The 14,973-nt window shown below is 48.9% G+C and overlaps 1 protein-coding gene across 1 annotated transcript in view; it reads right to left on the bottom strand.

Annotated features, from left to right (window-relative positions):
- The window catches only part of SRCAP (Snf2 related CREBBP activator protein), an 85,028-nt gene that overhangs the window by 59,614 nt on the left and 10,441 nt on the right, over positions 1-14,973 (bottom strand). Inside the window, exons 4-8 of the mRNA XM_056553174.1 lie at positions 8,014-8,154; positions 7,665-7,884; positions 6,500-6,714; positions 6,204-6,303; positions 3,412-3,501 (exon numbers count right to left, since the gene is read on the bottom strand). Coding sequence (XP_056409149.1) covers positions 3,412-3,501; positions 6,204-6,303; positions 6,500-6,714; positions 7,665-7,884; positions 8,014-8,154 — 766 coding nt within the window. The remainder of the gene's footprint in view (positions 1-3,411; positions 3,502-6,203; positions 6,304-6,499; positions 6,715-7,664; positions 7,885-8,013; positions 8,155-14,973) is intronic.

Raw genomic sequence — 14,973 nt, 5'->3', positions numbered from 1 at the left:
TGCTATATCTGTATACACTGTAGGGCCCAGTACTTCTCCTCCTCTTCCTATTCCCCTATAGTGGCCCCTGGAGAACCCTCTTCAGCTCTGCTACATCTGTCTACACTGTAGGGCCCAGAGCTTCTCCTCCTCATCCTATTCCCCTATAGTGGCCCCTGGAGAACCCTCTTCAGCTCTGCTACATCTGTCTACGCTGTAGGGCCCAGAGCTTCTCCTCCCCATCCTATTATTCCCCTATAGTGGCCCCTGGAGAACCCTCTTCAGCTCTGCTACATCTGTCTACACTGTAGGGCCCAGAGCTTCTCCTCCTATTATTCCCCTATAGTGGCCCCTGGAGAACCCTCTTCAGCTCTGCTACATCTGTCTACACTGTAGGGCCCAGAGCTTCTCCTCCTCATCCTATTATTCCCCTATAGTGGCCCCTGGAGAACCCTCTTCAGCTCTGCTACATCTGTCTACACTGTAGGGCCCAGAGCTTCTCCTCCTCATCCTATTCCCCTATAGTGGCCCCTGGAGAACCCTCTTCAGCTCTGCTTTATCTGTCTACACTGTAGGGCCCAGAACTTCTCCTCCTCTTCCTATTCCCCTATAGTGGCCCCTGGAGAACCCACTTCAGCTCTGCTATATCTGTATACACTGTAGGGCCCAGAGCTTCTCCTCCTCTTCCTCTTCCCCTATAGTGGCCCCTGGAGAACCCACTTCAGCTCTGCTATATCTGTCTACACTGTAGGGCCCAGAGCTTCTCCTCCTCATCCTATTCCCCTATAGTGGCCCCTGGAGAACCCTCTTCAGCTCTGCTACATCTGTCTACGCTGTAGGGCCCAGAGCTTCTCCTCCCCATCCTATTATTCCCCTATAGTGGCCCCTGGAGAACCCTCTTCAGCTCTGCTACATCTGTCTACACTGTAGGGCCCAGAGCTTCTCCTCCTCATCCTATTATTCCCCTATAGTGGCCCCTGGAGAACCCTCTTCAGCTCTGCTTTATCTGTCTACACTGTAGGGCCCAGAACTTCTCCTCCTCTTCCTATTCCCCTATAGTGGCCCCTGGAGAACCCACTTCAGCTCTGCTATATCTGTATACACTGTAGGGCCCAGAGCTTCTCCTCCTCTTCCTCTTCCCCTATAGTGGCCCCTGGAGAACCCACTTCAGCTCTGCTATATCTGTATACACTGTAGGGCCCAGTACTTCTCCTCCTCTTCCTATTCCCCTATAGTGGCCCCTGGAGAACCCTCTTCAGCTCTGCTACATCTGTCTATACTGTAGGGCCCAGAGCTTCTCCTCCTCATCCTATTCCCCTATAGTGGCCCCTGGAGAACCCTCTTCAGCTCTGCTACATCTGTCTACGCTGTAGGGCCCAGAGCTTCTCCTCCCCATCCTATTATTCCCCTATAGTGGCCCCTGGAGAACCCTCTTCAGCTCTGCTACATCTGTCTACACTGTAGGGCCCAGAGCTTCTCCTCCTATTATTCCCCTATAGTGGCCCCTGGAGAACCCTCTTCAGCTCTGCTACATCTGTCTACACTGTAGGGCCCAGAGCTTCTCCTCCTCATCCTATTATTCCCCTATAGTGGCCCCTGGAGAACCCTCTTCAGCTCTGCTATATCTGTCTACACTGTAGGGCCCAGAGCTTCTCCTCCTCATCCTATTCCCCTATAGTGGCCCCTGGAGAACCCTCTTCAGCTCTGCTTTATCTGTCTACACTGTAGGGCCCAGAACTTCTCCTCCTCTTCCTATTCCCCTATAGTGGCCCCTGGAGAACCCACTTCAGCTCTGCTATATCTGTATACACTGTAGGGCCCAGAGCTTCTCCTCCTCTTCCTCTTCCCCTATAGTGGCCCCTGGAGAACCCACTTCAGCTCTGCTATATCTGTATACACTGTAGGGCCCAGTACTTCTCCTCCTCTTCCTATTCCCCTATAGTGGCCCCTGGAGAACCCTCTTCAGCTCTGCTACATCTGTCTACACTGTAGGGCCCAGAGCTTCTCCTCCTCATCCTATTATTCCCCTATAGTGGCCCCTGGAGAACCCTCTTCAGCTCTGCTACATCTGTCTACACTGTAGGGCCCAGAGCTTCTCCTCCTCATCCTATTCCCCTATAGTGGCCCCTGGAGAACCCTCTTCAGCTCTGCTATATCTGTATACACTGTAGGGCCCAGAGCTTCTCCTCCTCATCCTATTCCCCTATAGTGGCCCCTGGAGAACCCTCTTCAGCTCTGCTATATCTGTCTACACTGTAGGGCCCAGAGCTTCTCCTCCTCATCCTATTCCCCTATAGTGGCCCCTGGAGAACCCTCTTCAGCTCTGCTTTATCTGTCTACACTGTAGGGCCCAGAACTTCTCCTCCTCTTCCTCTTCCCCTATAGTGGCCCCTGGAGAACCCACTTCAGCTCTGCTATATCTGTATACACTGTAGGGCCCAGAGCTTCTCCTCCTCTTCCTCTTCCCCTATAGTGGCCCCTGGAGAACCCACTTCAGCTCTGCTATATCTGTATACACTGTAGGGCCCAGAACTTCTCCTCCTCTTCCCCTATAGTGGCCCCTGGAGAACCCTCTTCAGCTCTGCTACATCTGTCTACGCTGTAGGGCCCAGAGCTTCTCCTCCCCATCCTATTATTCCCCTATAGTGGCCCCTGGAGAACCCTCTTCAGCTCTGCTATATCTGTATACACTGTAGGGCCCAGAGCTTCTCCTCCTCATCCTATTATTCCCCTATAGTGGCCCCTGGAGAACCCTTTTCAGCTCTGCTACATCTGTCTACACTGTAGGGCCCAGAGCTTCTCCTCCTCATCCTATTCCCCTATAGTGGCCCCTGGAGAACCCTCTTCAGCTCTGCTACATCTGTCTACACTGTAGGGCCCAGAGTTTCTCCTCCTCATCCTATTATTCCCCTATAGTGGCCCTTGGAGAACCCTCTTCAGCTCTGCTATATCTGTCTACACTGTAGGGCCCAGAGCTTCTCCTCCTCATCCTATTCCCCTATAGTGGCCCCTGGAGAACCCTCTTCAGCTCTGCTACATCTGTATACACTGTAGGGCCCAGAGTTTCTCCTCCTCATCCTATTATTCCCCTATAGTGGCCCCTGGAGAACCCTCTTCAGCTCTGCTACATCTGTCTACACTGTAGGGCCCAGAGTTTCTCCTCCTCATCCTATTATTCCCCTATAGTGGCACCTGGAGAACCCTCTTCAGCTCTGCTACATCTGTGTACACTGTAGGGCCCAGAGGAGAACCTCACAGGGGACTTGCAGAGGCAGTGGTGATGCCTTCTTGGCCCTGAGTAGTAGCGCCCCCTTACACTCAGGTTTCGGTCATCCCGTGGGGTGATCATACTACCTGTGCCCACTGTCATGAGAAGTCCTAGTTGTCCCTTACATGAAGCAGTGAGATATTCCGTCCTCCGTTCACACCTACCTTCTCTGGCCAGCTGGGAGAGCTCCGCAGCATGATCCTGCTGTCCTGCCATCTCCTCCTCTGCAGCGATGGTGTCCTCCTCATCCTCAGCTGTCAACAAAGTACAGAGACTAAGCAGACAGGAATGAAACTGCTGGAGAGAGAACCCCTTACAGGGCCACCATCATACAGCACATTCATGTCCACCCACAGTATGAAGAATACCCCTTACAGGGCAAACATCATACAGCACATCCATGTCTCCCCACAGTATGAAGAATACCCCTTACAGGGCCACCATCATACAGCACATCCATGTCCCCCCCCCCCACAGTATGAAGAATACCCCTTACAGGGCAAACATCATACAGCACATCCATGTCTCCCCACAGTATGAAGAATACCCCTTACAGGGCCACCATCATACAGCACATCCATGTCCCCCCCCCCACAGTATGAAGAATACCCCTTACAGGGCCACCATCATACAGCACATCCATGTCCCCCCACAGTATGAAGAATACCCCTTACAGGGCAACCATCATACAGCACATCCATGTCCCCCCACAGTATGAAGAATACCCCTTACATGGCCACCATCATACAGCACATCCATGTCCCCCCACAGTATGAAGAATACCCCTTACAGGGCCACCATCATACAGCACATCCATGTCCCCCCACAGTATGAAGAATACCCCTTACAGGGCAACCATCATACAGCACATCCATGTCCCCCCACAGTATGAAGAATACCCCATACTGGACCACCATCATACAGCACACCCATATTCCCCCCCCCACACAGTATGAAGAATACCCCATACTGGACCACCATCATACAGCACACCCATGTCCCCCCCCCCCCCACAGTATGAAGAATACCCATACAGGACCACCATCATACAGCAAACCCATGTCCCCCCCCCACAGTATGAAGAATACCCCATACTGGACCACCATCATACAGCACATCCATGTCCCCCCAACAGTATATAGAATACACCATACTGGACCACCATCATACAGCACATCCATGTCCCCCCCCCCCCACAGTATGAAGAATACCCCATACAGGGCCACCATCATACAGCACATCCATGTCCCCCCACAGTATGAAGAATACCCCTTACAGGGCAACCATCATACAGCACATCCATGTCCCCCCACAGTATGAAGAATACCCCTTACATGGCCACCATCATACAGCACATCCATGTCCCCCCACAGTATGAAGAATACCCCTTACAGGGCCACCATCATACAGCACATCCATGTCCCCCCACAGTATGAAGAATACCCCTTACAGGGCAACCATCATACAACACATCCATGTCCCCCCACAGTATGAAGAATACCCCATACTGGACCACCATCATACAGCACACCCATATTCCCCCCCCCCACACAGTATGAAGAATACCCCATACTGGACCACCATCATACAGCACACCCATGTCCCCCCCCCCCCCACAGTATGAAGAATACCCATACTGGACCACCATCATACAGCAAACCCATGTCCCCCCCCCACAGTATGAAGAATACCCCATACTGGACCACCATCATACAGCACATCCATGTCCCCCCAACAGTATATAGAATACACCATACTGGACCACCATCATACAGCACATCCATGCCCCCCCCCCCACAGTATGAAGAATACCCCATACTGGACCACCATCATACAGCACATCCATGCCCCCCCCCCCCACAGTATGAAGAATATCCCATACTGGACCACCATCATACAGCACATCCATGTCCCCCCAACAGTATGAAGAATACCCCATACTGAACCACCATCAAACAGCACATCCATGCCCCCCCCACAGTATGAAGAATACCCCATACTGGACCACCATCATACAGCACATCCATGTCCCCCCAACAGTATGAAGAATACCCCATACTGGACTACCATCATACAGCACACCCATGTCCCCCCCAACAGTATATAGAATACACCATACAGCACATCCATGCCCCCCCCCCCAGTATGAAGAATACCCCATACTGGACCACCATCATACAGCACATCCATGCCCCCCCCACAGTATGAAGAATACCCCATACTGGACCACCATCATACAGCACATCCATGCCCCCCCCCCACAGTATGAAGAATACCCCATACTGGACCACCATCATACAGCACACCCATATCCCCCCCCCCCACAGTATGAAGAATACCTTATACTGGACCAACATCATACAGCACACCCATGTCCCCCCCCCCCCCACAGTATGAAGAATACCCCATACTGGACCACCATCATACAGCACACCCATGTCCCCCCCCCCCCCCCCCACAGTATGAAGAATACCCATACTGGACCACCATCATACAGCACACCCATGTCCCCCCCCCCCCCAGTATGAAGAATACCCATACTGGACCACCATCATACAACACACCCATGTCCCCCCCCCCCCCCCCCACAGTATGAAGAATACCCCATACTGGACCACCATCATACAGCACATCCATGCCCCCACAGTATGAAGAATATCCCATACTGGACCACCATCATACAGCACATCCATGTCCCCCCAACAGTATGAAGAATACCCCATACTGAACCACCATCAAACAGCACATCCATGCCCCCCCCCCCCCCACAGTATGAAGAATACCCCATACTGGACCACCATCATACAGCACATCCATGTCCCCCCAACAGTATGAAGAATACCCTATACTGGACCACCATCATACAGCACATCCATGTCCCCCACAGAAGAGCTTGTGTGGTGATGCTGGAATGAGACACGTGGTGTCAGCCGACCTTTAACATGGGGGCACTCACCTTCGTCCTCATTGGCTGTGAACTCATCATCTTCCTCCTCCACCTTCTCTTCTGCCTCCTCTTCCTCCTCCTCAGTGTCCTCATCACTAGAAACCGTATCCTAACAAAAACAAACGGAAAATAAATCCATCCACGAGAGATGTTATATACATGGTCCACTGACTGCAGACACTACATACAGTACAATGAGGGACTGTCATCTCTATGACATGTCTAATCTGCAGCCAAGGACACGGACCCCTATTACAGAATGGAACACCTCAAAAGGCCACCTTTACTACCCAGAGCACACCTACCTGCATGGGAGAGTCATCCTGCAGGATCTCGGGGGGGAGGTTCTGCAGCAGCTCATCCAGGGGTAGCTCACTCTCTCGTTTTAGAAGTTCCAGCTCCAGACGATGAGCCTCAGCATCATTCCCCTCCTGCTGCTCCTCTATCTCTATGGTCTCCTCATCATCCTCCTCCTCACCTTCAGCCTCATGAGGGAGAAACTCCCCATCTCCTTCTAGCACTGTAACCAGAGAGTACAGAGTTATCAGGACACAGGTCAGCCCCCAATAACCCCCCCCACCAGGGTCACCCTCCAATAACCCCCCCACCAGGGTCACCCTCCAATAACCCCCCCACCAGGGTCACCCTCCAATAACCCCCCCACCAGGGTCACCCTCCAATAACCCCCCCACCAGGGTCACCCTCCAATCCCACACCAGGGTCACCCTCCAATAACCCCCCCACCAGGGTCACCCTCCAATAACCCCTCCACCAGGGTCACCATCCAATAACCCCCCCACACCAGGGTCACCCTCCAATCCCACACCAGGGTCACCCTCCAATAACCCCCCACACCAGGGTCACCCTCCAATAACCCCCCACACCAGGGTCACCCTCCAATAACCCCCCACACCAGGGTCACCCTCCAATCCCACACCAGGGTCACCCTCCAATCCCACACCAGGGTCACCCTCCAATCCCACACCAGGGTCACCCTCCAATCCCACACCAGGGTCACCCTCCAATCCCACACCAGGGTCACCCTCCAATAACCCCCACACCAGGGTCACCCTCCAATAACGCCCACACCAGGGTCACCCTCCAATAACGCCCACACCAGGGTCACCCTCCAATAACGCCCACACCAGGGTCACCACCCAATAACACCGACCGCACAGGTCACCACCCAATAACACCGACCGCACAGGTCACCACCCAATAACACCGACCGCACAGGTCACCACCCAATAACACCGACCGCACAGGTCACCACCCAATAACACCTATAGCAGGGACACTTATCCCTCTCCATGAGTCTCGGTGTCACCAGGACAGACACTTTGCCAACAGAGAGAACTTTCTATGGCACCAGCTACCAAGTCTAAGCCTAAAGAGCCAGGCAGGGACCTGTTTATTAGTGCGTGGTCAGTAGGAGCTGGGACTACCCTCTTCTGGTCTACGACCACTCACCTTTCTGGCAAATGGACGGGGCAGGACTGGTCCTGAGCGAGCCCCCCTGAGATGACCCCACACAGGAGGAGCCCGTCTTACTGACAGGATTAGCTTCACTTAGACTCTGGCTCAGAAGGTCGGAGTACTTCTCAGTCTGGCCAACAATGAAGTCCAGCTGCAGGTCCAGAGCCTTCTTCCTCTTCTCCTCCAGACGGGACTGCTGCTTAAACTGCACCACCTAAAAGAGAAAGAGCAGATCAGCCCAGGCCTGTGCCGCATCTCCATCCCCCCCAGGCCTGTGCCACAACTAACCACCCCCCCCAGGCCTGTGCCATGTATGCAGCAATTACATCAGACAGAAGCCCACCTTCTCCACGTTACTCCAGAACTGCCGCACTTCTTTAGCAATGGAGGTGGCGATGCGCCTCAGCTTGGCCTGCTCTTCTCTCCGGGCTCTCTCCTCCTTCTGTTTTAGCTCCTCGTGGTGTCGGCACACCATCCTCACAACCTGCACAACAGAAATAAGACAACTGGAGGCCACAGAACATAACCATGAGGCCTGTCTATCCATCAAATTAGGTCTACAGCACCAGAAGGGTTAAGTGTCAGCAGCATCAACACTATTCTATTAACCTGGAGAGGAGGACCACCATATAAAAGGGCCTCCCACAGGCAGCACTACCACATAAAGGGCCAAAACTACCACAAACAGGGACATGAATAGAGAAAAGCATTAACCAGCGCTCCCTAGTGTGAAACCTTCTGGGCAAGAGACAGTACGAGGCGACCAATGAACCTCAACGGGTCCTGCAAACACCGACACCACGTGTAAAAGCTTCAATACATAAAGAGGCGGCCGCTCCATCCTCCACACCAACCAGCGCTCCCTAGTGTGAAACCTTCTGGGCAAGAGACAGTACGAGGCGACCAATGCACCTCAACGGGTCCTGCAAACACCAACACCACGTGTAAAAGCTTCAATACATAAAGAGGCGGCCGCTCCATCCTCCACACCAACCAGCGCTCCCTAGTGTGAAACCTTCTGGGCAAGAGACAGTACGAGGCGACCAATGCACCTCAACGGGTCCTGCAAACACCAACACCACGTGTAAAAGCTTCAATACATAAAGAGGCGGCCGCTCCATCCTCCACACCAACCAGCGCTCCCTATTGTGAAACCTTCTGGGCAAGAGACAGTACGAGGCGACCAATGCACCTCAACGGGTCCTGCAAACACCAACACCACGTGTAAAAGCTTCAATACATAAAGAGGCGGCCGCTCCATCCTCCACACCAACCAGCGCTCCCTATTGTGAAACCTTCTGGGCAAGAGACAGTACGAGGCGACCAATGCACCTCAACGGGTCCTGCAAACACCAACACCACGTGTAAAAGCTTCAATACATAAAGAGGCGGCCGCTCCATCCTCCACACCAACCAGCGCTCCCTAGTGTGAAACCTTCTGGGCAAGAGACAGTACGAGGCGACCAATGCACCTCAACGGGTCCTGCAAACACCAACACCACGTGTAAAAGCTTCAATACATAAAGAGGCGGCCGCTCCATCCTCCACACCAACCAGCGCTCCCTAGTGTGAAACCTTCTGGGCAAGAGACAGTACGAGGCGACCAATGCACCTCAACGGGTCCTGCAAACACCAACACCACGTGTAAAAGCTTCAATACATAAAGAGGCGGCCGCTCCATCCTCCACACCAACCAGTGCTCCCTAGTGTGAAACCTTCTGGGCAAGAGACAGTACGAGGCGACCAATGCACCTCAACGGGTCCTGCAAACACCGACACCACGTGTAAAAGCTTCAATACATAAAGAGGCGGCCGCTCCATCCTCCACACCAACCAGCGCTCCCTAGTGTGAAACCTTCTGGGCAAGAGACAGTACGAGGCGACCAATGCACCTCAACGGGTCCTGCAAACACCAACACCACGTGTAAAATCTTCAATACATAAAGAGGCGGCCGCTCCATCCTCCACACCAACCAAGTGTGAGCAATAAAACACAAACCTCCAGGAGGATTATAGAGCGCTGCCAGCTAACGCCATCCAGTACGATATAAAAATATTAAAATCGTACTACGCATTACGAAACCGATCTGCTTTCTTCCTCAGGCACAATAAAAACCAAATGCTGAATATATATGCCCCCGAATCACATCACGTGACCAGAAGTGACATCATCATATCATTAAACAAAAATATATAGGAAACCTATAAAATACATACAAATATATATAACGTGTAGGGCTGCAGCCAGCCATTGTTGTAATAATTAGTTGCCGATTATTTCATCGATTAATCGATCGAAAAGTTTCAAAATGCCAAAAAGGGGGTTCAGCGGATTCTACTTGAAGAATTGTGTACAGCAGGCAGCCACCCCCTGTAGGCAGCAGGGCCACCCCCCCCCCCTGTAGGCAGCAGGGCCAGCCCCCCCCCCCTGTAGGCAGCAGGGCCACCCCCCCCCCCTGTAGGCAGCAGGGCCACCCCCCCCCCCCCTGTAGGCAGCAGGGCCACCCCCCTCCCCCTGTAGGCAGCAGGGCCACCCCCCTCCCCCTGTAGGCAGCAGGGCCACCCCCCTCCCTGTAGGCAGCAGGGCCACCCCACCCCTGTAGGCAGCAGGGCCACCCCCCCCCGGCAGCAGGGCCACCCCCCCCCCCCTGTAGGCAGCAGGGCCACCCCCCCCCCCCCCTGTAGGCAGCAGGGCCACCCCACTGGACATTAGTAACAGCCCCTCGAGTAGACGGCAGCCCCCTCCAGTAGACGGCACTCACCTGCGGCTGTGCTCTGCCCTGTTTTCCCGTCCGCATCGTGTTGTCCTATGGAGGATCATGTGACATACATGTCACGCTGCTTCCTCCGTAGCGTTACGCTAGGTGCGGGGGAGGAGGTGGAGTGACGTGTCACAGGCTCCTCCATGGGACGGGATGCGGACGGGAGAAGCAGGTATCGGTTTTGGTATTGAGGACACTGAACGAGTCCCGATACCATGCAAATTGCTAGTATTGGCCGATACTTCCATTCACCGACGCCGCCCAACATGTCCCTGCTTCTGCTTGACATGTCCCTGCTGCGGCTCTACTCCTAGCGCAATTAGCACAGCGCCGGGACATGTCTATTCTCTGCTGCTCATCTCTGTACCCGACAGACATGAGCAGCAGAGAATAGACATGCCCCGGCGTTGCGCTAATTGCACTAGGAGTAGAGCCGCAGCAGGGACATGTCGGGCAGCAGCAGTAAATGAATGAAGCCTAAATGTGGGACATGTCATTCATTTATTCATTCACTGCCGTCAACGAATCGGGTGATTATCTGATAACTGGATTAGTCGACAACAAATTTTATTGATTAATCGTTGCAGCTATTGTAACATGTATCTAAAAATGACACATGTAGAACAGCACATATCCTCATACAGTGGTCTGTTCATAACTTCATGTGTAACACGTTATATCCACAGGGATTGAATGAAGTTATGAACGGATCACTGTATGAGATTATGTGCTGTTCTTCATGTGTAACACGTTATATCCAGAGGGATTGAATGAAGAACACATAATCTCATACAGTGGTCCGTTCATAACTTCATTCAATCCCTGTGGATATAACGTGTTACACATGAAGAACAGCACATAATCTCATACAGTGGTCTGTTCATAACTTCATTCAATCCCTGTGGATATAACGTGTTACACATGAAGAACAGCACATATTCTCATACAGTGGTCCATTCATAACTTCATTCAATCCCTGTGGATATAACGTGTTACACATGAAGAACAGCACATATTCTCATACAGTGGTCCATTCATAACTTCATTCAATCCCTGTGGATATAACATGTTACACATGAAGAACAGCACATATCCTCATACAGTGGTCTGTTCATAACTTCATTCAATCCCTGTGGATATAAGGTGTTACACATGAAGAACAGCACATAATCTCATACAGTGGTCCGTTCATAACTTCATTCAATCCCTGTGTATATAAGGTGTTACACATGAAGAACAGCACATAATCTCATACAGTGGTCTGTTCATAACTTCATTCAATCCCTGTGGATATAACGTTTTACACATGAAGAACAGCACATAATATCATACAGTGGTCCGTTCATAACTTCATTCAATCCCTCTGGATATAACGTGTTACACATGAAGAACAGCACATAATATCATACAGTGGTCCGTTCATAACTTCATTCAATCCCTGTGGATATAATGTGTTACACATGAAGAACAGCACATAATCTCATACAGTGGTCTGTTCATAACTTCATTCAATCCCTGTGGATATAACGTGTTACACATGAAGAACAGCACATAATCTCATACAGTGGTCTGTTCATAACTTCATTCAATCCCTCTGGATATAACGTGTTACACATGAAGAACAGCACATAATATCATACAGTGGTCCGTTCATAACTTCATTCAATCCCTGTGGATATAACGTGTTACACATGAAGAACAGCACATAATCTCATACTGTGATCTGTTCATAACTTCATTCAATCCCTCTGGATATAACGTGTTACACATGAAGAACAGCACATAATATCATACAGTGGTCCGTTCATAACTTCATTCAATCCCTGTGTATATAAGGTGTTACACATGAAGAACAGCACATATCCTCATACAGTGGTCTGTTCATAACTTCATTCAATCCCTCTGGATATAACGTGTTACACATGAAGAACAGCACATAATCTCATACAGTGGTCTGTTCATAACTTCATTCAATCCCTCTGGATATAACGTGTTACACATGAAGAACAGCACATAATCTCATACTGTGATCTGTTCATAACTTCATTCAATCCCTGTGGATATAACGTGTTACACATGAAGATCCAATAGGATATCTATTGAATGACAGATGTAAGGCATTGGTATCACCGCCATGCTGGACACACATGACGGGATACACTAGGTTTCAGAAAGGAGTTGACTATGTGGGAGCCATGCTTGTTCATTCTCTAGTGAACAGTCTGAACAGTTCATCCAACATACTGAACATCCGCAGGGGAGTAAACAACAAATTCAGACGCACAGGAAAAAGTACCTGGATCCTTGCAGCTCTGTCCTGTTGCCTTGGAATATCGCAGTCGTTCACCTGTGTTGGAGATCCATGAACACAGGCAACAGCTGGAGCAACATTGAAAAGTGCCCACTGAGCGATCACCTGACCCGATCACGTGATGGATCATGTGATGAGACTTCTCTGTCATGACATACAATCTCCTGATCCTTTTCAGCACGTGTCCTACTTGGTGCTAAAATGGACTTCAGATTCCAAGCACGTCGGAACGAGACACCCGGTTTAGGGGGATTTGTTTTTAGGAGATGGGGTCTAATTTCAATATTCCCAATCTTTATTTAAAATGTGTTTAATATTAAAAGCAGTGATAAAAGTAAAACAAAACTTGTGTCTGGATCGCACTTTCTGCCTTTTCATTGTTATTTTTAACCCTTGGTTTCATAAGATCACATTGTTTTAAGGGAAGTGTTTTTTATACGCAGTTTTCAATATATTTATATCCTTTCTCAGGGAAACGTTTTTGTAATATTTTGGATTGCTGAAAAAAAGTCTTCATCCAAAATAAAGTTTTTACATACTTTTTCCGATATTGATCATAAGGGATATTGTATATCAACTTATAGTAATGACAACTTGACGTCTACTTTTTTTTAAATGGGTTAGTGTTTGAACACCTCCCTCCGGGTCTTTAAAAATTTCCAAATCTAAAAAAAAAAAACATATTAGTGTCAGAGATAATGGGTGTGAAAGTCCAAGTGTTATTATTAATGTGAGAAATGAATTCCAAAGCCAGCCCATATGAAAAATCAATTATACATCTACAATAAATTATATAATCAGACCACCGTGACTGCACGATATATTGAGACTTGAACCCCACCCATATACAAATTTGCATAACTGGGGGCGAAACGAGTCCCTATGGTCCCCATCAGCCACGGGTCTGACGATATAACACCCCATTAGAAGTGAAGACATTGTGATGTAAAATAAATCCCATTAACCCCTTAACGACGCAGGACGTATATTTACGTCCTGCGCCGACTCCCGCGATATGAAAAGTAAAACGTCCGTTTTTCCTATTTTACCCCCAAAAAGCGTAAAAAACATTTTTTATAGACATATTTGGTATCGCCGCGTGCGTAAATGTCCGAACTATTAAAATAAAATGTTAATGATCCCGTACGGTGAACGGCGTGAACGAAAAAAAAAAAAAAAAGTCCAAAATTCCTACTTTTTTAATACATTTTATTAAAAAAAAAATTATAAAAAATGTATTAAAAGTTTTTTATATGCAAATGTGGTATCAAAAAAAAGTACAGATCATGGCGCAAAAAATGAGCCCCCATACCGCCACTTATACGGAAAAATAAAAAAGTTAGAGGTCATCAAAATAAAGGGATTATAAACATACTAATTTGGTTAAAAAGTTTGTTATTTTTTTTAAGCGCAACAATAATATAAAAGTATATAATAATGGGTATCATTTTAATCGTATTGACCCTCAGAATAAAGAACACATGTCATTTTTACCATAAATTGTACGGCGTGAAAACAAAACCTTCCAAAATTAGCAAAATTGCGTTTTTCGTTTTAATTTCCCCACAAAAATAGTGTTTTTTGGTTGCGCCATACATTTTATGATATAATGAGTGATGTCATTACAAAGGACAACTGGTCACGCAAAAAACAAGCCCTCATACTAGTCTGTGGATGAAAATATAAAAGAGTTATGATTTTTAGAAGGCGAGGAGGAAAAAATGAAAACGTAAAAATTTAATTGTCTGAGTCCTTAAGGCCAAAATGGGCTGAGTCCTTAAGGGGTTAAGTAAAAACAAAAAATTTTGACCAGTGGGTAAAGTGGAATTCCCATCCAAAAAAATAGGACCCCGCAGATCTGCCTTTTTTCCTTCAAAATATTACAATCTAAAAACTGGCATCTAGTGTAATAAATAGAAACTTAATTCAAAAATCAATTGTGAAGAGTCTTAAAGGAACATCGGTAACGTGCAAACGTATCCCTCAAGAAATGAATCAATATAGTGAGACGGATGTGAAGAATTAACCCCTGAAATTATAGGACCACCCGGAGGGTTCGTTTCAGACTTATGGGCTTTTGGTAAAAAATCTCTCTCCTTTTTATTTAATAGATTATTACCAAAAGCCTCAGAAATTAACCTGTTATACCCTATGATTATAAAGATTATAACAGGTTCATTATTCTTGGTAATCTAATAATAAGGAGAGAGATTTTACTACATAAACTATC

Source organism: Hyla sarda, unplaced genomic scaffold, assembly GCF_029499605.1.
Source record: "Hyla sarda isolate aHylSar1 unplaced genomic scaffold, aHylSar1.hap1 scaffold_253, whole genome shotgun sequence".
In the NCBI taxonomy this organism is placed as follows: Eukaryota; Metazoa; Chordata; class Amphibia; order Anura; family Hylidae; genus Hyla; species Hyla sarda.
Note: the sequence above shows the minus strand (reverse complement) of the source record. Positions and strands in the feature narration are given on the sequence as shown.